General features: G+C 37.1%; 1 protein-coding gene across 13 annotated transcripts in view; it reads left to right on the top strand.

The window, feature by feature from the left end:
• Positions 1-26,110, top strand: part of LOC122229851 (ABI family member 3 binding protein) — a 257,228-nt gene that overhangs the window by 39,992 nt on the left and 191,126 nt on the right. For all 13 annotated transcript variants that reach the window (XM_042955387.1, XM_042955388.1, XM_042955383.1 and 10 more), the window contains exon 2: positions 24,733-24,912. In XM_042955387.1, the coding sequence (XP_042811321.1) occupies positions 24,733-24,912 (180 nt within the window). The remainder of the gene's footprint in view (positions 1-24,732; positions 24,913-26,110) is intronic.

Here is a 26,110-nt window from a genome sequence, read left to right as displayed (position 1 = left end):
AGAAGATAGGAGAGAAGGATCTGGGTGGTGATTTATGACTTTCTTACGGTGGCTGCTGTTTCCCTGGGGCTTGCTCCACAAAGGAGGCTTTCTTAGGATTCTCTTGCTGCTTCCAATTTTTCTTGTAAGCAACGAGTCTCTTGGGGAAGAGCCAGCAAATAGGTGCAAATTTTCCTTATGTCTGTGGCTCCCAGAGGTTTTATATCCTCATGATAGTCCACACTAGCCCCTGAGGAATTCATTAAAATTTTCAATAAATTCTTCTCACTAGTTTCAGCAGCATCAAGTGGCATCTCTCTTTGGATGTGCTTGTTTGTTTGTTTTTCTCTTATATTTCAGGCTTTCCTGCAACCTCAAGGTTTTGATTAGTTTAAGAAAACTTGAGAATTTGAAGATTGTTTGGGGTTCTTTTTGGTTATTATAGGGCAGGAGTGATATTGTTTATACTTTTCTGCCCTAAGTGGAAATCAGAAGTTCAGTATGTTAGAGACATTTCATAACACTTTTTAAATATATTTTTGTTTTAAAACTACAGGTATGCATACTCCTTTCATTAGTTTTCCAATATAGTACATTAGGGGATATGTGTCACATGGCAGAATTATCCTGAATAAAAACACTGTGTTTCTGTCCCTCTGGTGAAGTATATCCTCAATGTACATTCTCTCTAATGGAGTGAGGCCACAAAGAAAATGCTTATTCCAACTGTTGCTTTGTCTCTTTCTCACTCATGTAATCTCTTCTTTGTTCTGTTTCATTTCTTAGGCAGTTTATCGTTTGTAGCACCAATCACATGTTTCTCAGTTTGGACTACTTTTGTAAGATACTCCACAACAAACAAATGGACAAAAACAGTATGCATTTATGCAGGTCTAGCACAGTCTCCCTGCACCAGGAGCTCAGCTGTGAACAGTGGGCCCAGGATCACAGTTCAGGTTTGACTCTCCTTTGGCAAGTAACTTAACACCTTTTGGGTTTAGTTTCTCTTGTGTCTGGTTTTCCTCTTTTCTCACTGGCTGCTCCTCTGTCTCCTTGGCTGATTCCTCTTCATCTCACCAATGTTTTAAATTGGAGTGTCCCAGGAGTGAGCCCTTGGATAACTTCTCTCTTCTGTCTCCTCTCACTCCCTTGGTGATCTCATAGGCTAATGTCTTTAAATACCATCTATACACTAACAGGCTGAAAATGTATCTCCCCAGCCCTGACCACACCTCTCAACTGCAGATCCATTTATTTAAGTCCAACTCAGTATATCTGCCTGACTTTCTGATACACACATAGGTTTTAGCCTGTCCACAACTAAGCTCTGGAGTGCCTTCTGTCTCAAACTTGTGTCTCCTAAAGTCTTTCTCAACTAGTTAAGGACAACTCCATCTTTTCACTCAGGTCAAAAAACTGGAGACATTTTAACTCTGTTTTTTTCCTCATAAATCTCACATTTGATTCATCAGCAAATATTTTCAGCTCTACTTTCAAAATTTTTGCAGAATTCCTATGTCTCTGTTTTTCTCTCTGACCTTCTCTCTCATCCTGATTTAAACTAGCATCATCTCCCATTTGGATTGTTGCTATAGTGCCCTGACTGATCTCCCTGCTTTCGCTTCTTAGAACATTGTCAATAAAACATTCAGAATCATCCTTTTAAAATAGAAATCAAACCTTGTCATTCCCCTGCTCAAAAACAGCCACCAGCTTACCATCTCAGAGTAAACACCCAAATTCTCCCTGGAAGGGTCTATCCATCTGCTCCACTTATGGCTTCAGCATTTCCTGTTTGCTCATCTTCTTCCAGCCATGAGAGCGACACATGTCCCTTTCTCTGGGCCTTTGCCTTTGGAGTTCCTTATACTGGTACGTTCTTCTCCCAGATATCTGGGTGACTTGCCACCTTTTTTTCTTTAGGTCTTTATTCTAAAGCAAAACCTTCTCTGTCCTCTATCCAAGATTGTACCCTTTCCCCACCCGGAAATTTCCTGCGTGCTTCCCTGCTTTACCATCTTCCACCGCATTTATCACCATCTGTGTTAGTCAGGTTAGGCTAGATTATGCCTCAACAACAAACATCCCCCAAACTCGAGAGCTTTAAAATGACAAAAATATACCTCTTGCTCAAGTACGTATCTACTAATTATGGTGTGGACTCTGTCCTTTGTAGCCACTGAGGACCCAGACTCCATCTGGTTATTTGCTTCTCTGCTGTGGGGGAAGAAGAGACTCGGAGGATCTTGCACCAACAGTTTAATATGTTGGCCTAGAAGTGGCATTTTCCTTGTTGCCCCCAAACTCCTGGAGAGAATTAATGACATGATCATGACTAATTTCAATGAGATGGAAACATACAGTCCTTTCATGTGCCCAGAATAGGAAAGAATCAGATCACCAAGAACAACGGTAGTATTGTTCATCTGACATGCTATATATATCTTATTTTTGATTTGTTTATCTCTTGTCACTGTAATGTAAGCTCAATGAAAACAGGGCTTTTTGTTTTTTTTATGGCCATATTCTCAGCTCATAGAAAAGATTCTATTTTATTTTATTTTTAAAGAAAGAGAGAGAGGGCATGAGCAGGGAGAGGAGTAGAGGGAGAGGGAGAGAGAGAGAGGGAAAGACAGAATCTCAAGCAGGCTCCACACTCAGCATGGAGCCCAACCTGGGGCTTGATTCCTCAATACTGGAATCATGACCTGAGCCAAAATCAAGAGTTGGACGCTTAACCATCAGAGCCACCCATGCACCCTGAGCTTGGCATGTTCTAGATGCTTAATAAATTAGCTAAATAAATAAATGAATGAATAATTTTATATAATTATTTTAAGAAAAATAATCTACCACCCCACAGATATGTCAATAGATGCAAAAGATTCCATGTGTATAGTATTGTCAATATTATTATTTATTATTATTGTATAATTCTAATTAGAAGACATCTATGAAAAGGAAAATGTTGGAAAATCATGAAAATAATGGAAGATTCAAGCAATTTAATTTAAAATTTTATGAAGAAGATAAATATATAGGTCAAACATCTGATCAAATATGGCTCCCAATAAGTTGGTAAACATAATAGAAATCTATTTGCAGGAAGGGTGGAGGTGAGGTCACACAGTGAACATGTTGCAAAGAGAAACTGGATCAGCACAGTCATTGATGATAGTAAAGTCTATCTTGATTTTTTTAGAAAGTCTACTCACCATCTTCAAGGAAGGAGAGTCTCTAGGGCCAGTTCTGTGCCCCACCCTGCTCAGATGATGCCATTGTGACACTCGTCTGACAGGCACTGAGTGTACTGCTTGGACTTTTGTCAGGGCTAGAACCTTGTTTCTTTCTTGGGCTGAACCTGTTGTTTTCCTGGGCACACAGCAAGCTCTTTGAGCTCGAAACATGCAGCAAGCATTGTCCATATCAAAACTGCTGCCTCTCTCTGCCTGATGACACATGTGTTTATTGCTCTGTGTGCTTATGGAGAACCTTTACTGAGTTTATAAGGGTGACATGTCCTGGTTTCCCTGCCCAGTCCCTTGCCAGACAAGCTGTACAATTCTGTAAAAAATAAAACCAAAGTTAAAAAAAATGGAAGGAATGACAAACACATTTTACCTTTGCCCTGGGCTTGGTGGAAATGTGCCATTTCTGATAACACAGAGAGCTGCTGATAGACATTTCCATGTGTGCTTTTGTCTCTTGTGGATTTTTATGACAATCTATCTGGCACTTAAATTGGGACCCAAAATTGTGGGGGAAGAGAGTTTGCCATGCCTTGAGCACTAATGCAGATGAACTAATATTTTTTTGCTCCTCAGCAGATTAAAATTTTCATGCTAAGGTTACCTAGTGCAGATTATTTACTAAGACTACATGTAATGTAAAGGCCTGTGGAACTATGGATCTTGTTTTGACTCATCTCACATGTTTTTGAAGGGAGCAGCTAAAACTTATATTGTAAAGTACCTATAATTCCTTACCATATAGCCAGTTTATTACTACTTCATTCATTTCATTGTATAATTAATACTTAAATTATAACAGTGAAGGACAGAGGAAAGGAAAAAGAAATGAAGAGAGGCTCCCAAGGAATGGCCATTCTAAAAATAAATGTAATGGAGGGAATTTAGGAAGAGCATGTAAGCGAAAATGATCCTTAAATTGATTAGAAGTGATTCCGTGACTAACAGCGAACCAGTGAAATTCTATCCAAAGGGTAATTCCAACATTTTATGGTTCCCAGACCTCTTCAGCTTTTTTATAATTTTGCCAAAAAATCAGAGTTGTTGCCTTTTTGGCCTAAAGTTAATACTTCCTGTTTATATTGCTGATTCCAAAGTTTGGTTAAGTATGTCACAATAGAAAATAACAGTAAGTCTTTCAAATGACCACTGAATTATTTCTAAAAGGCAAATATCTCCTTCATATCTTAATACTGTGTTTGAGAGAAAAAATATTCTGATGAAAACTAGAAATGCAGTGCCTAAGATCACTGTATCTGGGCCTTTGTCAGACAAACTAGTGTTTAGAAGGGAGAAAGACTCTTAATTCATCCTAAACTAATCCACAGTCTGGCTCTGCTATATCTGTCTAGTGTCATTATTAGAGAGACAGAGAGAGACAGAATGAACTTTTAAGCCCCTTCCAACTCTGAGATTCCAAGTTACTATGAACATCATCCTTCTCTTTCAACCAAACTGGCCTATTTGCTTTTTGCAACTCTGCAGGGCTTGGAGTTTAACATGGGTTTCTGTTTCCATCATTTTCTGCCTGAAATTCTCTTCTAAATTCTGCTTTTCATTTGACTTGTATTTTTGAGGCTCAGTTGAAATCCCACCTTCCCCATGTACCTTTCCCTGGAGAGTAATCTCTACTTCCTATAAATTCAATATGTGGCAAACATTGCTTTGTACCGCAATAGTTTCTCCAAATGTCTGGTAATCTCCTCAAGGGCAAAAGTACTTTCTCTAAGATGTGTTCCTAAAAGTGTCTTCCTCCGTGCCTCAGAAAATTGTTTTCTCCCTTTGCAAGTGTAACATTCCGGGCATAGCTTTTATCATGTTTTAAAGTTAACAGAGATCAGTATCCCTCATTACTGAGAATCTCTCGTTTCTGAAGTGCAAGGTGAGAAATGTCTTATTCATCTTTGCATGCACACTATTTGGCTTGTACCTGGGATGTTATTTTGTGGAAGCCTATCTCCTTTACCATTTATGATGATAGCCTTATTTTGACCTTTATGCTGTGAGCATTCAGGAGTCATCTACTGTTTTGGTGCTAATGGTAGAAGGTAGAAGATGTAGCATAACAAAGAAAGATTGTATGATTATCAACCTGGAAATATTAGGAAGGATAGATTAGAGAGGTGATGAGTTTGGTGATCACAAAAATGGGTAAGATCAGATGGTGTTTTCAGGCTAACCTTATGGATATTATCATGAGGCCATCCTACATGGGGGTTTGGGACAACTATATTTGAAAAGTTAAAATAAAAAAAAGTGATGCAGGTGCCTGAGACTATGGCAGTAGGGAAGGCAGAGAAGTAAATTAGTTTTTGAGGAAGACTGTGATAGTTAGGTTTTGGTGTTGTTGATGACAGTATCAGTAGTTCAGGAAACCTGGAGTGCTAGAGTTGAATGAGTATTCAGAAATAGAGGTGCAGATTTCAGAGTAAGCTAAGTTACGTAGTAGTTAGGGACTAAGTTATTACTGAAGACTTGAGTGTAAAGGAGTTTTCTGAAGGGGTAAAAGATTAAATCTTCACAAATTGCCTACTTATGAGGGCCAGAAGAGGAAGAAAAGTAAGGGAGAGAGATGGAGAAGTGTCTTAGAAACATCAGATCAAGGATACCTTTGTGTCACAGAGTAAAACCGAGGTGGGTGTGGGTGGCTGGGTATTATGTATGCACAGATGCAAATGTGAAGGCACATGCAGTGAGGTGGTCAAAGGTGTTAAATGTTATAGAGGAATTATGGAGAAAGGAAACTTAAATGTTTGAAACATGGAATTCTCCAATATGCGCTAGACTTATCTCAGACATTTCTAGAATCATTGAAACCACTGAAATTGTTCTAATGCTACTGTGGGAAATAATCGATTTTTAGCTGCTTTTCCATGAACAGCTGTTATCATAGGTAAATGTTAAGAGATAGTGGACCATTGCTCATTAGAGAGGAGTGAGGTTCATCTCTTCATCCTCAGTGGATGGAATTTAGTATGCTCGGATGAGCATCCTGGCCCCTGGCCATGCTATCCCAGCTCCATGAAACAGGGTATCTATCATGTTACCCTGAATGAGTAGTACAAGATGCCTGGGGTGTGATGGACACCACAGAAATTAAGTGAATGTATTTTTTGATGTTTGGATTGCTTAGAAATAACTCCCCACTCAGAAGAATGAGTTCTATGTGGAAATGATACGAAAGGGCATCAGATGTTTATGACCTTATACTACTTTTAAATTGGAGGGTGGATGGAAAGATTGTCTTGAACAAGAGATTTTGGTAGCACTTGCCCTATACTGTCTTGTTGAATAGGTTAGCACAGACATCGACATACAAATACTCATCTTTACTTTCTTCTCAGTCTGAAATTCTCTTCCTCCTGTTTTTTGGACAAATCCTTCTTGACATTCAAGACTTGGCTCAGACATCACTTTTTCTATGATGCCATTCCTGACCCATCCCTTTTTAATTAGTGTTCCTCCAAATTAGCTCAACTTGAGGCTTATTCCCCTATGTAGAATTTATTGAGAGTATTGAGTAATAATTCTTACAAGTTTATATCCTCCAATATAATACTTTTTCTTTTAGGAGACTCATTTGTGTTTTGGCAATGATTCCTATCAAGTTCAACATTACTCGTTTAAGGAAAGTATTGTTATGTACTTGTTCATTCAAAAAATATTTATTAAATATCCTCTCAGTGCCAGTGACAGTGTCCTTGTGTAGTTTACAATCACGTATAAGTTATGTCTGTATTTACAGAATGAATATTTCATTGAAATGCAAAGAACTTTAAAAATTCAAAGTACTGCCAAATTGAAAGGAACGCATGAGTAAGGTCACATCAGTAACAACTATCACTGAGTTGTACCGTTTAGAAACTACTTTTCATAAACTGTTTCACTTAATCTTACCAGCAACTCAGAGAGGGCAACTATGTAGGATTAATCCTGTTTTATAGAGAAGAATGTGACATTCAGCCATTGAGTTAAATATTCAAATATCTAGGGCAATTGTTGGTTTAACCTAGGACTTGAACACAGGCTTTCTGGCTCCAAACCCTGTGTCTTCCTACGATGTAGTTCTCCCTCCCTAAAACATCACTCCTGATAGGACCAGGCAAAGCGTCCTAAGGACATAGAAATATTGTCACCCCCATAGCCAGAAAATGTTAGCAATAATCTGACAAACAATACAATGAGTTTATCCCATTGTTAACAGATTCAATATGACAGATCTCAAATGTGATTAAAAAAAAAACTAGTCTCAAACTAATTATACAGACTTTATAAGATCAAGTCCTCCTCTCTAAAACAAATACCAAATTTTGCCAAAATAAAGTTGTGAAATTATTGAGATAATAAACTCTTCTAACTAACTGAGGTGTAAATGTATCAGTTTACCTAGTATTAAAGATTCCTATAAGTAATTAAAAGATAGTGCAGTCATTAAAAATGAGTACATGGAGGTTTATTTGTGTTAAGGGAAGTGCAGGTTATAAAATAGCACTTAGAATATAATTCTATCTTCATAAACCGTCACATATATCATACCCAGAGCGGGGAGGGGGGAATGTCTGGAAGGATATATTAAAAATCTTTACAGAAGGCCTTACCCTGTATTAGATAATGGGTAATTTTTAAAACAATTTTTCTCTGTTTTGCAACTCCTTAATTTTTTTATTAAAATAAATGTGTATTATCTATTTTTAAGTTAAAAAGTCCATGCAGGGATTATTATTGCAGTAGGTGGAAAGGAGATGAAAATACGCTAGGCAGAGGAATAGGAGACATGCTACCAGCCTGGGGTGGATGATGCAATAAAGGAATAATTTGGGAAACACAGAATTACAGTAAGTTGTAAGCAGCATAAACCTCAGGTTGCTGCCACCAATAGAGTCAATTAGAGCCATTTGTTTTTTTCCATTTAGCTTCTGGCTAAAGAATAGAATTAATAGCAATTGACTTTTTTGTTTGCTTTTTTAAGAGAAGTAAGCTTTTATTTCCTTGTTTCACAAATAAATCTGGCTGCATTGATCACAGTAACAATTGATTTTAATAACACATCTGATGTTTGCTGGAGGGTCTGTATTAATTGCATTCCATTTAAATTGTAATGTTTGTAAGATACCTTTGATTTTTTTCATTAAAAAATAGCATATTTTTTCCTACTCAAACCAAATTTTGCTCCCAGCATTTTACTTGAGTTGCTTGTTGCTAAAGGCATGTGTGACAAGATTTCTACCATATGGGTATATTTTATAACTGTTTAAGATTTAAATTTTGTATTATGCATTTCTCAAAAGGTGTGTGTGTGTGTGTGTGTGTGTGTGTGTGTGTGTGTGTAGCTTAGTGGAGGAAAATATTTTAGGTTTGCTTTTAAAACAATAGATCTTTTCATGTGGCTTATAGGGACCCCTCTCTCCTTTAAATAATCACTGTGCACCCCTTGCCCCATTACACCCCGGCTGCACTGACCTTCTTTAGGGTCTCTAAATGCACCAATTACTGTTTCTACCCTCTCTCCTCACCCTGTATGTACAGACACTTTGGCTGAGTAATTTCTACCCACCCTTTATATTTGTCACTTCGTTGGGTCATAGGATGTGTAGATTTTTGGAAGGGCTGGTCCCCTGCACACTAGACCATTTAGTTTTTAGTCTAGTATCCTTTTGTCTATTTCCTGATACCAATAATCTGCCTTGTTGGGTACTTTTTCTTTTTTGTCAGCTTTAGAGCTGCTATTACCTAACAGTTTACTATCTCATCTTCAGCTTGCTTTGGTCCTTGATTATGTCTTCTGATCTCTTTTCCTCTGCTTCTCTTAGAACCAAATGGATTCATTCCACACTAGGAAATGGTGTGACCAGTGGGAATTGACTTATTCCCATTTTCAGTGTCTAAGGTACAATCTCTATTGCACAGGATTTGGAATACTCAATGGATATCTCACTTCTTCATTTCCCAGTTTAGAATTTGGAATGGAGTGGGAGCAATCCATCACAGCTCTTAAGTTCCAAATTCAAGAAAAAGAAAAAAAGTCACATAAAAAAGAGTTATGAGGAAGCTTTTCTTTTTATTTCTACAATTTTAAATCAAGAAGACTCCCCCCCCAAATAGTTCATTCAGTTAGATTTTGTTAACATTTTATAAATATTATAAGATTCTATTTTAAGTACCTAGACTTAAACTTGAGTCACATACACCATGCAGGCTGGGATATTTTAATAATGTCAGGCTGGAAGGCAATGATCCCAAGCCATTTTGGCTTTCTTTTTCACACCTAAAATTGCTACATTAATCACAAGCCACCAGAAAAGTTAACAAGGCGTATTTTTATTAATACTGAAAAACATTTTAGAAATTTATAATGTTTTAATTGTTTGAATTTTAATTCATTGAAAAAGAAACAGTGACAAATATTATCAAAATAGTAATAAATCCCAAGTCACTATAGGTAGTCAGTTTCTTCTGACTATGTAGATAAATAGCTAAGTCATTTGGTTCACAAGACCAGAGTTTATATCAAATTTCACTTTAATTTTTGGTAAAAATAATAATAAAGTTAATCTCTCTAGAACTGGTTAATTCTCTGGTGAACAAATATTTGAATAATTGATATAGGCTAAAATACTCTGTTTTTAACATTTTTTAAATTTTTTTTTAATTTGAGAGAGAGAGAGAGTGCACAAGCTGGGGAGAGAGGCACAGAGAGAGAGAGATTTAGAATCCCAAGCAGGCTCATGCTCTGTGCAGAGCCTGATGTAGGGCTCAATCCCTGGGACCCTGGGACCCTGGGATCATGACCTGAGTCGAAATTAAAGTTGTACAGTCAACCAACTGAGCCAGCCAGGTGCCCCTAGGCTAAAATATTCTTTTATTTTAAAGTTTATTTATTTATTTTGAGAGAGAGAGTGTGGGGGAGGGGCCGAGAGAGAGAGAGAGAGAGAGAGAGAGAGAGAGAGAATTTCAAGCAGGCTATGCCCTGTCAGCCTGGAGTTCGTTGCAGGGCTGGAACTCACAAACTGTGAGATCAAGATCTGAGCTGAAATCAAGAGTCAGATGGTTAATCAACTGAGCCACCCAGGTGCCCCTAGGCTTAAGTATTCTTAAAATGGAAATGACTAGAGACTGAGAAGACAACTTGGTAATTTATCCTGTATCATAATCATTGCTGAGAATGACAATGACCATCTTACTATTTTGCAAAAAGGTTATTTCTTGCATTGGGATAAATTGGAGTTGCTGTATGTTAAAATAATTATTGTAACAAGGTACAATGTTTCATTAATGACTAAAGGTAGAAATCTCAGAGTTTAAAATTATTAATTTTACTATATAACATATGTTTAGGGATAGTGATAAAACAATATAGCTCATTTTCTGGATGTTCACAACTTGGTGTTTGTCCTCAAGCAAGAGTAATATTCATAATCTTGAAAACTAATATAAAAATGGAAAATCTGGCAGTTTATTAAAATTTAAATATAAAGTTACTTATTACCCAGCTATTTTACACCTAGGTATTTATCCAAGAAAAATAAAAACATATGTGCACATAAATACTTGTAGCGTTATTCATAATAGCAGCTTATTCATAATAAGGAAAAACTGGAAATAATCCAAATATTCATCAGCTGAGGCAATGGATAATCAAAATGTAATCCACAAAATGAAATATTATCAAGCAGTCAAAAGGAATGAACTAATGATACACCATGGATGGATGAATCTCATAAACATTATACCAAATGAAAAAAGCTGGGCACAAAGACCTCATGTTGTATGAGTCCATTTATATTAAATTATCAGAAAAGCAGAAAGCATACCAATGGTTGCTTGGAGCTAAGGGCATACCCACTGACTACAAATGGATACAAGGGAATGTTCTAGATTGATGGAAATGTTCTCAAACTGGATTGTGGTGGATTTAGTAAATTATAAAAGTTTGCCAAAAAGTATTGAATTTTTAAAGATTACTTATAATAGGTGAATTATGGTGTGTGATTATATATACCTCACAAAAGCCATTAAAAAATATTTGTGACAGTCACACACATTCTTTCCATAGGTCTATGAAAGTATTAGTTCTCCTTTTCATATTTGAGGTAAATTTTGGGAGTTCTGTAAAAAATAAATATTGTCTGAAAACAAATTCTATAAACAAATTCATTTTCTGATTTATTTTCCCAAATTTTAATAGGAAGATAGTATTTTGTCTGGACGAAGTGTTAGAGATATTGAATATGAGGTTGAAAATGGATTCGGGAGTCTCTAATTAATCATAAAGAGGAGAAAAGTGAGCCCTTAGAGTGGACAGGTGACCCAGGTCAAACACAGTGAAAGGCAAAGTTGACGCCAGCACCCCTCTGTTGCCTCTACAGCGTATTAAAATAGGATGACTTACTATGAGGTCCTTACCAAGTGGCACTTCCTAGAGCTTCCTGTCTCATGGCCCACTCTACCTTGTTCATGTGGCCTGATGATCTACCGGATCAAACTCTCATGATAGTTTAGCCATTTTCCTTTAGCTCATGGAAGGCTTTTGATGCTGTGAAATCTCAGACTAAACAGCTGTATATCATCAGCACTGGATATTTATTAACCAAACAAATTACGGTTCAATTAAGATTTCCAATGTTTCAACAGTGATGGCAAATGAAACCATTTGTTCTAGCTACATCTCTTGTTTTTATTTGTGAGATTGGAAAAATAAATAAGTCAAAGCCAGATTTATTTAAGAAAGTTTTGTTACTGCTTGACAGTTTTTTACAAGATGGCAAAATTTTCATTTTTATTGAGTATTTCTAATTTCTCCCTGGGACAGTGTATTCACAATGGAAATATACAAGCTTGTATGTGGAGGATTTCTTACAATGCTGACAGAAGTTATGCATTTTCTGCTTTGTCCTAAAAAGTAATACTTTGATTTAACTTGATTAATGGAATTTAATGTATGTTGAAATTGGAGTTACCCACAGCAGAAAAAAAAAAAGAGTATTGGTCCTTTTGGAAAATTGACCAGTAGAGTAATAATAATCTGAATGACATGACAGCTTTTCTGGTTTTTGGTATTGTTAGGATTGAGATTTTGAGATTGTTAGGATAAGCAATTTCTTTTAATGACACATGTTTAAACGTATCCACTTTTGTCTCAGTGAAAATCATTCTTAGATATAGACTTTGTCGTCAAAAGAGGCTTACTTCTGCCTGTTGTTCCATTAGCTGGGAGTGAAAGGGAAAGATCTCCAAGATCTTGAGTATCAGCAACCAGTATTTAGCATTCTGGTGAAGATGAAATTATTAATGGTTTTGTCTGCATTTACTATTAATCATTTATTTAAGTCTTAAAAATAAGTGTGTATTTTAAGTAAGAAAATGTTTAGTTTTATTTTCCTGGTAAATAGGATAATGTAAATAAATACCTGGAAAGAAAAATTATATATGTGTGTATGTATGTGTGTGTATATATATATACATATATATATATATATATATACATATATACATACATATACATATATATATATACACACACATACATACACACACACATATATATATACATATATATGTGTGTATATATATATATATATATATATATATATATATATGATTTCCCTTTATTCTCAGAGAAAACTGTACTACAATATAATCAACATTTTAAAATACAGTAATTTTCTGTACTGGTTAGTAAGGACATTGGGTTTGAGCTTGGTGCTGAGGAGAATAACCCATGACTTCCAGTGCTTTGATGCAACCTCAGATGCAAGACCTTCTGGCCAAGCATCGGTAATTTCATGTTGTTGGAGCATTTGCTGCATCCCTGGGGCTTGCAACTTTCTATGAGTTTGCTGTGGCTGAACCAAGAAAGATGGCATATGCAGATTTCTAAAGAAATTATGATTCCATGAAAGATTTTGAGGGGATGAAGAAGACTGGTATCTTTCTGACTGCAAAGTGATCTGGGGATGTAAAGAATTCCTTTAGGTTGAGTTCCATTGAAGTTTGTCACTTCACTTGTCCAGGGCCTGTGTTCCTGAACTATGAAACATGAATATTGGGTTATGGAATAGTTTCTCTTGATAAATAAACAACTAATAAAAAACAATAGTAAAGGGGCATCTGGGTGGCTCAGTCAATTAGGTGTTGGACTCTTTGATTTTGGCTCAGGTCATAATCTCATGGTCAAGATTGAGCCTTGTGTTGTCCAGCTCTATGCTAAGTCTGGGGTCTGCTTGAGATTCTCTCTCCCTCTCTCCCTGACCCTCCCCTGCTTGCCCACATGCTTGCTTGCCTGCTCTCTTTCTCTCTCTCTAAAAAAAAAAATTGTAAATCAAGAGAGATTGATACTCTTGAGACACAGAAAGATGTAAAAATGTTGATTTTAATAATTATCTGAATACTACTCAGTGAAAATAACAACAAAAACAACTGCTGATACATGCAATAAAACTGGTAAATTTCCAAAACATTATGTTGAGTGCAAGAAGTCTTACATAAAAGCGCATATCATATGACTCAATTTCACTGAAGTCTCCAACAGGTAAAAGTAAACTATGGTTTAATAAAAATAAGAACAAAAGTTGTTTCTGGGAGGATGGAGTGGAAACAGACTGAGAAAGGGCACAGGAGATTTTGTAGGTTGACGGTAATATTCTAAATCTTATCTAGGTTTGAGTTACATAAGTGTATGGTATTTGGGAAAAAATCAGCCATGTAGAGATAAGATTTACATATTTCCTTATATGTAAATTTTGTCTCCATAGAAAAATATAAATAAATATTGAATTCTGGTTAATGATATGCATACTGAAGTGTTGAGGAGTGAAGAGTACTGAAGTATAATTTATTTTGAAATCCATTAAGAAAAAAGATGGATTGATGGATGGATAGAGAGACAGATAAATAGGATGAAAGAGATATAGCAAGATTTAAATCATTGTCTCTGGATAGTGACTTATATGGATGTGTACTGCACAATTCTTGCACGTTTCTCTGAAATTTTTATAATAAAATGTTAGCTCATCGTATTTCCCAGTCTTTAAATAGATTGGTTAAAGACATATAACCGATGCTAGAAGTCAGAGAAATTTTCCAAACATTATTAAACATTTACCTTAGGAGTCTCCAGAAATTATAATTCTAGAAAACTCTAATTCACAGAGTTTATTCACAGATCAAAATATATGTAAAATTCTCATGATAGGAAACTTAACAGCATGGTGGGTGAAGTTCTTTTTTCTCCAATAGAGTGTATCTGAAAATCTCTTTCAAAAGAAATTGGGGCCATGAATTTTATTTTTGAGGCACTGAATTTCCAAAGAGTAATAATAGTTCTCAAACTTGAGTGTGCATCAGGATCACCCAAACAGTTTGGTAACCTACAGGTTGCTGCTTCCATCCCAGAGTCTCAGATTCTAGAGGTCTGGAGTAGGGTCTGAGAATTTCTTCTCCTCCTTCTCCTTCTCCTCCTCCTCCTCATCCTTCTTCTTCCTCTTTTTCTTTTTCTTCTCCTCCTCCTCATCCTTCTTCTTCTTCCTCTTTTTCTTCTTCTCCTCCTCCTTCTCCTCCTCCTCCTCCTCCTTCTTCCTCTTTTTCTTCTTCTCCTCCTTCTCTTCTTCTTCTTCTTCTTCTTCTTCTTCTTCTTCTTCTTCTCCTAATGTTTATTAGTTTTTGAGAGAGAGAGACAGACCATAAGCAGGGAAAGGGCAGAGACAGAGGGAGACAGAATCTGAAGCAGGCTCCAGGCTCTGAGCTGTCAGCACAGAACCCAATGTGGGGCTCAAACTCATAAACTGTGAGATCATAACCTGAGCAGAAGTTGGACACCCAACTGACTGAGCCACTCAGGCACCCGAGAATTTGTACATCTAACAAGTTCCCAGGTGCAGCTGATGCTCTAACTGGGAGACCATTCTTTAAGAATCTTGGCATGGGGTCTATCCGCCCTTCCATCAGGAGCACCTATTGCGATTACTACTTACTTAAAATAGCAAGAAAATGTGAACAAATCAACTCCAGGATTTTCATGAAAAGTCATAAAAAGAACAAGAAGAAGAGAAATGAGTTTTGTTAAGTCTCTTAGCCTATTTGATTTCCTATTTTTATTGTATGTGCATTAAAAATAATAATTACTAAGAATATACTGGTTGTCTAAAGTGGCACAGGCAAAGTATTACAAAGTAGACTTTGAGATCTACTTCCCTACTTGCATTTGGCATATTTCCATGTAATAAAAACCATTTTTGTGTTAGTTTAACAAAACTAAGTACATCCTTTCTTTACCCCTCTCCCATCAGATCTAGAGCCCCTCTGCTATACCCACATTGTACCGATTGTACGAATGATGCTGCAGTGAAATTGTTGACTTATCCATCTGCCTAATTTACTAGATGCGACAGATCATAACTGAATGCGCATCACTAATGCCTCATATCTAGTAGTGAATGAATATATAAATGAAAACCAGATGAATGAAAAGACATATCTCCCAATGCAAATACAGAACTTATTTAGATTTTGTTGTTTGAAGTTAACCATGTCACTGCCCCCTTCCTTTATAGTAAATATATGCTTATTGGTTGCAGGTGGTTGTCCCACACCATCAACATGTTCCAAAGTTTAATTTTTTTAAAATATTTACTTATTTTTGAGAGAGAAAGATACAGACAGACAGACAGACAGACAAAGCATGAGGGGGAGATGGTAGATAGAGAGGGAGACACAGACTTGGAAGTGGGCTCCAGGCTCTGAGCTGTCAGCACAGAGCCTGACATGGGGCTTGAACTCACGAACCGTGAGATCATGACCTGAGCCAAAGTCAGATGCTCAACCAACTGAGCCACCCAGGTGCCCCCCTTTTTAAAATTTTTTAAAAATATTTATCTATTTTTGAGAGAGAGAGAGAGAGAGAGTGAGAGAGAGAGACAAACACACTCCAAAGTTTAAAGAGGAATTTTAGGAGAATTGGATTGAGGGTGTGTGCACAAGTGACAACTGTGTATGTCTCAGGATGAGATTTTTCCTTGAGAATGAAAGGCTGTTGACTTAAGCAGTCTATGAAAAGTAATTTTCCTGCTTGGCTGTTGGTTGGGTGACAAGGTAGGTAATGAAGTAAAATAATTAGTCCTGCTAAGAGGTGATGACATGTCAACATTGGCAGGTTCAGTCGGTCTCATTCAGTTATCCAGAGTCACCAGATGGTGAAGTATTGGCCCGAGGAATCAGGGCAATGGGAATTCTCACCAAAGGGAAACTGTGTGGTTGTTTTAGTTGAAATGGAGCTCACTTACAAGAACAGCTGGGCAAACAGATATAAAGTGCTCCATTAAGAAGAAGACATTTTCCCTCTCAGATTTCTGTCAAAATGGCATTTTCTTCTAAATTCAATAGCAAACATTCTCCAGGTATTGGGTGACCATAATATCCTAATAAAAAGTTAACTGGTTGACACCTGGGAGTTATGGCTCAGTGGGAATTGTTCAGGTGTGACTTTATAAAGGGAGCTCTTCACATGAGCTGGGACTTTTTATTTCCTGAGCTCTGAAAGCACGTTTACATGCAGGAACATGTCTTCCAGTGGCAAACTCCCCACAAGGCGCTGGAGAGAGAACATGCTGTTCTGCTTGCACTAGAGCAGAGATCACAGAACGTTGCAGGTTGAGCATCCCGCTCACACTGATCATGTATGTGTAGGTCAAGTTCTGAGTTTCTTCAAAGGCCCCCATTCCTGTACTCTGGCATCTGTCCATGTGGCTTATGGTACTTTTACCCTACTTTTTCTCTACACTTTTTTAAAAATGACATTTTCCTGAAAATTTATAAAAGTCTTGCTTTATATATATCTGAACTATTTTCATGAAGATTTTTCCCCTTATGTTTTCAGATCTGAATTCACAAAACACAAGTAGGGATGCCTTCTGTTCGCCTCTAAAGCTGTGTGCTGTTAATTCAGCCTTTCCTGAATGCCCCAAATCTCTTTTCATCTGTTTTTCTTATTTAGATTCCTGATTCATCACCTGAATTGTATCTATTGAGTGAAGTAATTTCATTGGTACATTAGAAAGCACAATGTCCAAAATGTGGCTGAGCCCCTGTCTTCCTTACAGGTGGCATCCCACCACCCATATCCCTTATGGCCAGTGTCAGCAGAATCAGAAGGCAGGGAAGATGGAAATCAAAGGCATGAAGGAAGAAGGGCAGAGTGGGTGGGAGCAGCTTGAGGCCTATGGGAAGAGTTTAGAGAACTTCAAGTTAGCCTTATAAAGTTGTAAGTAGCAATTATTTCTGCATGGTCTTTGTGAGTGGTTAATGTATAAGACCATAAATAAAAGATGATTTGAATGATACCATTTAGAGTTTTGCAGTGCACAACTCAAACAACTGTCAGTGGTGTCCCTGTTTCCAGAAGACATGTTGTACAGCTGCTACATGTTTACTGCACACTAGCTCTTTGCAAGCTGTCATTAATTCTCTACTGGGCTGTGGTAAAACTTCATTCCCAAAGAGTTGGGAATTTCACTCCCAAAGAGAGTGACAGAGCTATGTGGGATTTTGAGAAGGAATTCCATTCTGGAGATCCAGAGCCTATGTTAAAATTATGGTTTGTATAATTTAGCATTACAGTTCAATTAAATGCAGTCTATGCCACCAAATATGGTTTTTGGAAGTTTTTGAATGTGTTGTCAGATAGCAACTGCCCTGCTTAATACATAAACTCAAGATGTGACCATAAAGGCATTGGGATGTTTTCCACCTGCAATTCACTGTGTAAGAAGAATATAGAATGCATTTGAAACTTAGAATTGTCAGCTCTGGGAAGATACTAATGCCTAAAAAGGACTTGCTGATTTTATATATGTACCATTTATATAATGTGAATAAGAATATTAGGCACTATTAAAAGTACTTTCACCAGTGCTGTAATGGCAAGATGATTGAATGACCTTCCATCAGAGGAAAGTCTTTCATCTCTGAGAAAGGCTTATTACTCAGAGATGAGGAAGGTCATGCCATGCCCATGCTCTAGTGGCATGGTATCATGCCAGACAAGAGATTCAACCACATTGAATTACACAAGTAGTTTGCTTTGTTTTGTTGCTGGGTCATATCCCATTGTATGGATAAGCCATAATGTGTTTATCCATTTAACTATTGATTGGCAGTTGGTTTGTTACCAGTTTGGTGCTGCTTTGACTATCTGCATACGAGTCTTCATACAGCTTTATTTTTCATTTCCTCCAGAAAAATACCTAGGAACGAAATTGATAGGTTATTTGGCAGCTGCCCAACAGTTTTCGCAAGTGGTTATACCACCAAACATTCACATTCAAAATGTGTGAGGGCTCCAGTTGTTCCAAATCCTGTCTAACACTTGTTAGTGACAGTCTTTTAATTTTATCCGTTCTTGGGAGTGTGATATCTTACTGTGATTTCAACTTGCATTTCCCTGAAGACTAATGATGTTGACCAGGAGTTGGTAAACTATGACCTGGTAGACAAATCCAGCCAACTGCCTATTTTTATAAGTACAGTTGACCTGTGAACAATAGGGGTTTGAACTGCACCAGTTCACTTATACACAGATGTTTTTGACAAATACAGTACTGTAAATGTATTTTCTCTTCCTTATGATTTTCTGTAACTTTTTCTTTGCTCTGGCTAACTTTATTGTAAGAATACAAATATAGAATACATAGACAAAATAAGTGTTAATTGACTGTTTATGTTTCCAGTAAGGCTTCCAGTCAACAGCAGGCAATGAGTAGTTAAGTTTTTGCAGAGTCAAAAGTTAATGCAGATTTTCATGCATGTGGTGACTCAGTGCCCCTAACCCCCATATTGTTCAAGGGTCGACTATGACAAACAGACACGTCCATTGGTTTACAAAGTGTTTGTAGCTGCTTTTGTGCTGCAGTGGCAGAGTTGACTAGTTCTAGCAGAGAGCACCTGGTCTACAAAACCTCAAATATTTATCATTTGACCACTTACAAAAAGCATCTGATGACCCTGATGTTCAGCATGTGCTTGTTGGCTATCACATATTGTCTTTAGTGAGGAATCTATTTAAATCCTTTTCCCTTAAAAAAAAATATATTTTGTCTTCTTATTGAGTAGAAAGAATTCTTTTAAACATTCTGAATTCAAGTTTTTAAATAGATACACATATTGCAAATACTTTCTTCCAATTTGTAGTTTGGCTTTTATTTTTCTTGTTAGTTCTTTTAAAGTTCAAAACTTTAAAAATCTGATGCAATTTGATTTGTCAGTTTTTGAAATCTATGCTTTATCTGTCATATCTGAACTGATGGGAATTAATTTTATTATTTTGATATCTTAGAAAATTGACTCTGTATAAAAAAAGGCACTAAATAAGTTTAGGGGTTGGCAGTATAAATGGGATGTGTGTAACAAAAGAGAAACATACTACGGGTGATAATCAAGCTTGTTCTTTTAGTCCTGAAACAATTGAGTCATTATTCTTTTAAATATAATTTATTGCTAAATTGGCTAACATACAATGTGTACAGTGTGCTCTTGGTTTTGGGGGTAGATTCCCGTGGTTTATTGCTTACATACAACACCCAGTGCTCATCCCAACAAGTGCCCTCCTCAATGTCCATCACCCATTTCCCCTCTGCCCCACCTCCCCATCAACCCTCAGTTTGTTCTCTGTATTTAAGAGACTCTTATGGTTTGCCTCCAATTGAGTCATTATTGACATCAGTATTATAGCTATTTTTTTTTATTTCATATCTTATAGAAATTAATGTTGATCTGGTTTATTCCTAAATTTGCAATTTAGAATATTTCTGATGTCATTAGTGTTTTACAACACTGAGAGCACATTTTACTGCTGCTACACTAATAGATAATTTTTACTTTAAAAAGAGAACTTTAGTATCAATTTTCTCTTAAGGTGATTTAATCAACTTGGCTAACTATGTATCAAACTTTAGGCCACATTCTGAAATATTTTAGAAAGTATAGGATAACCTTAAGAGAGCCTAGACATAAAAGAATATATCCTGTTGAATGGGTTGGAATGGTAACTCCTTTCTCACTGATCTGTGTCTGGATGTTTATAATAGTTTAGCTAAGTACCATGTGTTTGGGCTATGTTTCTTGACAAAGCTGAAACTGACCACAGCCACTCAGAACTCTGGGGTCAACACTAAATGCCTGCTCAGTACCTGTGCCTATAGCAAAGCAACCTCCGGTTGATCCAGAGAGTTCTCTGAGCTTACAGTGCTCCACCTTTTGTCTGGTGTTCTTATCTCAGTACCTCCTTACTGATTTTAATGCCACAGGGCATGTATTTACTTTTAAAAATTAAAAGAGGATTAATTCTAATTTTATTTTGAAAGACTTTTTTTTTTTTCTTTTAGTATTTCACAACACCCTTTTGAACTATTTGGAGATACTCTAGGGTGTTGCAAAAAGAGGATTAGAAACAACTGTTCTAGATCCAAGGTTCTACTTTACCAATATGCAATATTTTTTCTCAACCATACTGGTGTTGTTTTCCTGGAATGTTCACATTCTTTATTTTGTCTCACTCTTCATTGGCAGAGGCTTTATTTCTCGTGTAAGATACAATAAAATGTTCTTCCAGGACTCTTACTTCTCTGTACTCCTGGGCTTTTCTGGTCAATATATATGCCATTTTATTTATAAATGTTTTCCTAGTTAAGCTTATATCATGTTCTGTTATTTTTCTGTTAATTCTACCTTATGTCATTCACCAGAGGTTTTCATACAAACATTGAAAGATAACTGTCACCACAGGACTGTGTTCCAAAGCATTTAATTAGAGTTACTCAGAATGAAGCATAATTTATCAAAGATTAAAAATTATTATAGGATGCATGGAGATATACCCTAAAATATTGGGGGATATTGTCCACTAGTATAAAATTGAATACTAGTCCAAACATTCATTTGAAGCAAAGCTTGACAAAATTAATCAGATTGAAAGGGCAAAAAAGGTTAAACTCTTTGCTGAGCACTGAAAAGACCAATGGTGTAATAACTCAATGAGCGAAGGCATGTAAGGAAGACAAACCAAAGATAGAGGGAATCCATACTGCGTGACAATGTGAGCATAGGTGAAGGTGCATTGCAGAATGTGAGAAGATTATACTGGCCAAACAGAAGTAAGATAGGTTGAAAAGTAATAAAGGAAGCAGTAATGTGTGCCAGGGTAATTATAAGGGACTTGAATTCTTAGCTCCAAAGAAGGAACTGAGATGATCGTCTCAAAATACCATGTTTGTGATGCTGCTTTGAGGTCAGATTTGTCTGTATGCATCTCTCTTTCTTTTTCCGGACTTTTAAAAATTTAGCTCCAGAGAGTAGGATGAATTAGAATTTTGGAAAATTTTGGTCAGCTAAATGCCAATTCGTTCAAAGAGTTACATGATGTTGATATATTTGCTGGCATATTTGCAAAAGGGAGAAAGACTGGAGTCATGAAAATTCCTGTGCAGAGGAAATGAGAATAATTCCACCTTGTCAGTTGGTAATTCTGTTTACAGCCTTCTTTTTCCTCACTTGGTACAGCCATCCTTTCCACTTTCCAAGTGGAAGAGGCCCATCTGGCCAAAAGGTATGAGCAAAGGTCTGATGTGATGATGCTGTGAATCTTGGCCCTTAGTCAAACATGAATGCAGCCTAAGTACAGTGAGATTCCTTCTTCTCTGCTTCCCAACAAGGGGTTGGAAATAGGCCAGTGGGTTTTGATTTACTGTGGGACCTGATAACCTTCTAAGGTAGTGGTATATGTCCTTGACTGATATTTGTTCCATTCCATTGAGCAGGATGGATCTAGGCACATAACTAAAAAGGGAAAATTTGGCTTGGACAAAATCTATGTTATAGCTAAAGTATAAACCCCCTCATCAAAATCTAATGAAGTTAGGACAAAACACCAGCAGTTAGCATCAACTTGAGTGTCATGGTCTGGGTGTTGGGGTCACCCCTTACTCTGTTGGGTAATGATGAAGTTCTCAACGGCAACAGAGCAGGAAGTGCAGCTTAGTGAGAACTGAGATCCAGTTTTGACCCTGCACTTAACTTGCCGAGTGACAGAGGAGTGGCTGCCCTCAATTTAGTTGTTTGTGCTACGAGAGAATTGCACAAGATGAGCTAGACTAGATGAGTCTTCCTTGGACTTGAGATAAGCCACCCAGTATCTCCGGGTTTCAATTTTGCCTCAAGTATAGGAATAGCAATTTGAGATTCTAGAAGTTTATAGAAATTTTATCAAATTCTTAGGAAGTACAAAGTTCTATGTACATATGTAAAAATAGTGGTACTGGCTGGTGAGGTCAGAGAGTGGTTCCCACAACCTGGTATCCAAGAAGGGGCTGTCTTTATTTTTTCAAAGGCCTATTGGAATCCTTTTATGTAGCTATATTGAGGCATTCCAGGCTGATTTTGACTGGGATAGTATAAATTTAGTGTAATGACTTTGGGAAGCCCATGCTGTTCAGAGGTGCTGACTGGTGTTAATGCAATATAAATCTTTGATTCGTGAGAAATAGAATGTGGATTACTAAATTAATAAATGCAGTCTTTCCCGTGGGCAAAATATTTTGGGGAAAAAAAAGAAATCTCTATGGAATAAAGAAAGAAAATAATTGAGGTCCACACTCTCTTATCTTAAAACTCTTGGGGCCAGATATGTTTTAGAATTCAGAAAATCTTTGGATTTTAGCAATGTACTAGGTTATCTAGACCAGATATTAAGTAACCTCTTCAGCAGGGCTTGGCCAGCACCCCTTAATTAAACATACTAACTTTCCTACAATTAAACATGTGAATAGTCACGCAGACTAGTCAGTAAGATTCAAGAAAGACTCAGTGGCCTCATTATGGTTCAGATTGGGTTTTGTTACCAAATAAGTTTAACCTAAATCTACAAAAAACCTTACAAAGTGTTTTGGATTTCTGAACTGTGGCTAAAAGGTTATCTATGGCCTTCATTAAGTAACAGATTATTGGGGCACCTGGGTGGCTAAGTCGGTTAAGCGTCTGACTTCGGCTCAGGTTGTGATCTCGCAGTCCGTGAGTTCGAGCCCCGCGTCGGGCTCTGTGCTGACAGCTCAGAGCCTGGAGCCTGTTTCAGATTCTGTGTCTCCCTCTCTCTGACCCTCCCCCGTTCATGCTCTGTCTCTCTCAGTCTCAAAAATAAACATTTAAAAAAAAGTAACAGATTATTGAGCAATTACTATGTGCCAGCTTTAAGATAGTGCCATTTGCAGGATGCCTGGGTGGCTCAGTTGGTTGAGAATATGATTCTTGATTTTGGCTCAAGTCATGATCTCACAGTTCATGGGATGAGACCCTCATCAGGCTTTGCACTGACAGTGCAGAGCCTGCCTGGGATTCTCTGTCTCTCCTTCTCTCTCTGCCCCTTATTCATGTGTACACCCTCTCACTCAATAAATAAATGAAACATTAAAAAAAAAAAAAAAGATAATGCCGTTTTCACTAATCTTTGTAAACAACCCCTCAAAGTGGACATTGTTATCCATGATCCATAATTTTCAAATCAGGAAATTCAGGGTCAAGTACTTTCAGGGAGTGGCCAGAGGATACATCGATAACTAAGTTGCAGAACTGGGATTTGAACGAGGCTCCTTCTGGCCCCAAAGACAAAACACCATGTCGTTTACTCACGGCTTAGTCAAGACCTCTGGTTAGTGCGATGATCTGCCACTATTGCCTACACAGTTAAAAAGAAAAAAAAAAAAAAAAGCTTTGAAAATTTAATTAAGATTTTTCTCCTCAGTCTGCACAATCTCTCTGGGAAAGTTCATCAAATGATTATTTAGAAACTGACAACATCCAGGTGGATCTGTATTCTTTTCCTGAGCATCGCACTTGAATATTCAACTTCCTTCAGAGCATCTCCATGCAGTTGTCTCACTGACCCTACCGCTTCCAAATAGAACTAAAGGTTTTCTCCTCCACCTGTCTCTTCTTTCAGAACTCCCTATCCTCCCATCTCAGGTACCCTTAAGCTGTCTCCGGCCCTCACTCCTGTCCCTTTGTTTCCATCTCTATTAATCACTGAATTTTGCAGGAATACAGCTGGAGGGCAGCATTGATGAGGCTGGGTATTTTCAAAGCGCAGTAGCTAAATTTACTAATTAGACATTTCAGATCCTTTGCCCTTCCTGACAGTATGTATAAAATGAAGGTTTTGACTAATTGTGGATAACCAAAATAGCCTTAAATACCATCTACCTGCTCAATAATAAACTACTAAATATTAAGCCCTAAGATTTTCCTTTGTGTTCTAGACTGCTTTATACGTTATTTAGTTTGGGTTTGGGGATCTCAAAATTACCCATGTTTTAGCCGTTTAGGTGGGTATGTCAGAATATTGGTTAGCTAAGTAGACCACGTGCTTTCTAGCGACAATGCCTGTAACAACTAACCTTTGCTCCAAATTTGCTCTGGGTTGCTAAATCAGTGAAATAATAGCCTGGTACTTTTTTGTTGCCATCTTTAGGTAAAAGGCCAAGCCTGAAAGTCCACATCAATACCACGAGTGACTCCATCCTCTTGAAGTTCCTACGTCCAAATCCAAATGTAAAACTGGAAGGTTTTCTCCTGGGATATGGCAGCAACTTGTCACCAAACCAGTACTTCCCTCTTCCAGCAGAAGGGAAACACACGGAGGCAGTGGTCGGTAAGATGTGTGGGTTTCAGGCACGGGAAGAAGACAGGTCGCAGGTAATGGGCACAACACGAGATAGAAATCTTGAAGGCAGGCGTCCTTTCTTCCATTCTCAGCCAAACCAAATGCCAAAATTACAAGTTATCTTCATAATTGTTGTAATGGATACAGCACAGTTCTTTACATGAGAAAATATGGGATGCGTACTCTGTGTGTACTGTGGAAATAATCAGCTTCATTGTCACTATACCGACAATCCCTGACCAGAGAACTTAAATTGCATAGGAAAAAAAATGAGCTAAAATGCCTCGTTTTAGCCTGTCTATTTGGATCAATTTTTCTCTCTGTTTTATTTTTACATTCTTCTAGTGGAAAATAGAAACTAGAGCTTTCTGGGCATGTCTTCATGAGAAGCTACCCTTAAAAAGGAAAAGAAAATATATTACATTTTTTAAAAATTTTAGCATATTTCAGACAAAAAGATTAAAAGCTTTTACATGGATTATAAAATGTTACATTTCTTTGAAAATGTTCTTAATCCCATTAAAATGTAATTTGAGGATGTAAGCATCTTTAAGCCTTATTCAGAAAAATTATTTGCACGTAAAACCTTTTTAAAGATAAAATTTTTAAGAAGGGGATTATCTATTATGAATGCCTTCAAAGGCTTTCTGAACAGTCTCAGATGAGATTTGTATTTCGCTCCACTGCTAGGATTATTGCTAAAGAGCTTTTGCATGAAGTTCCCATGTTTAACCAAGTATTTGAACTATCGTACATCAGATCTGGCATTCATGCATATACGCGAGGAACGTTGCATAAATATTTTTGTTCGTTCTTCACAGAGAAGTCTGTTGTACTTTACAATCAGACAGGAGTGTAACATTATTAATGAAATGTCTAGACTAGATTTTACCTAAGATAATTGTTTTAAAGCAAACACATTACACTTTGTTGCCAAAAAAAAAAAAAAATTGAGAATTACACACTTTTGACAAATGTTACAACACTAACCTTGGATCATACAAACCATAAGGAATTTGAAATTTTGCAAATATTCCCTCACCACATTCACTCTTTACTACAAAAGGTGCCTGGAAGCTGTATACTCACTCTCGGCACAAATGGAAGCAGGTCTCCTGACCCTTTATTTATTAAGTATTGGAAGTAATGCTTTATTTATGATAGTTTTTCCCCTTGGTTCTGTAGA

This window comes from Panthera leo, chromosome C2 (assembly GCF_018350215.1).
Source record: "Panthera leo isolate Ple1 chromosome C2, P.leo_Ple1_pat1.1, whole genome shotgun sequence".
NCBI lineage: Eukaryota > Metazoa > Chordata > Mammalia > Carnivora > Felidae > Panthera > Panthera leo.
Note: the sequence above shows the minus strand (reverse complement) of the source record. Positions and strands in the feature narration are given on the sequence as shown.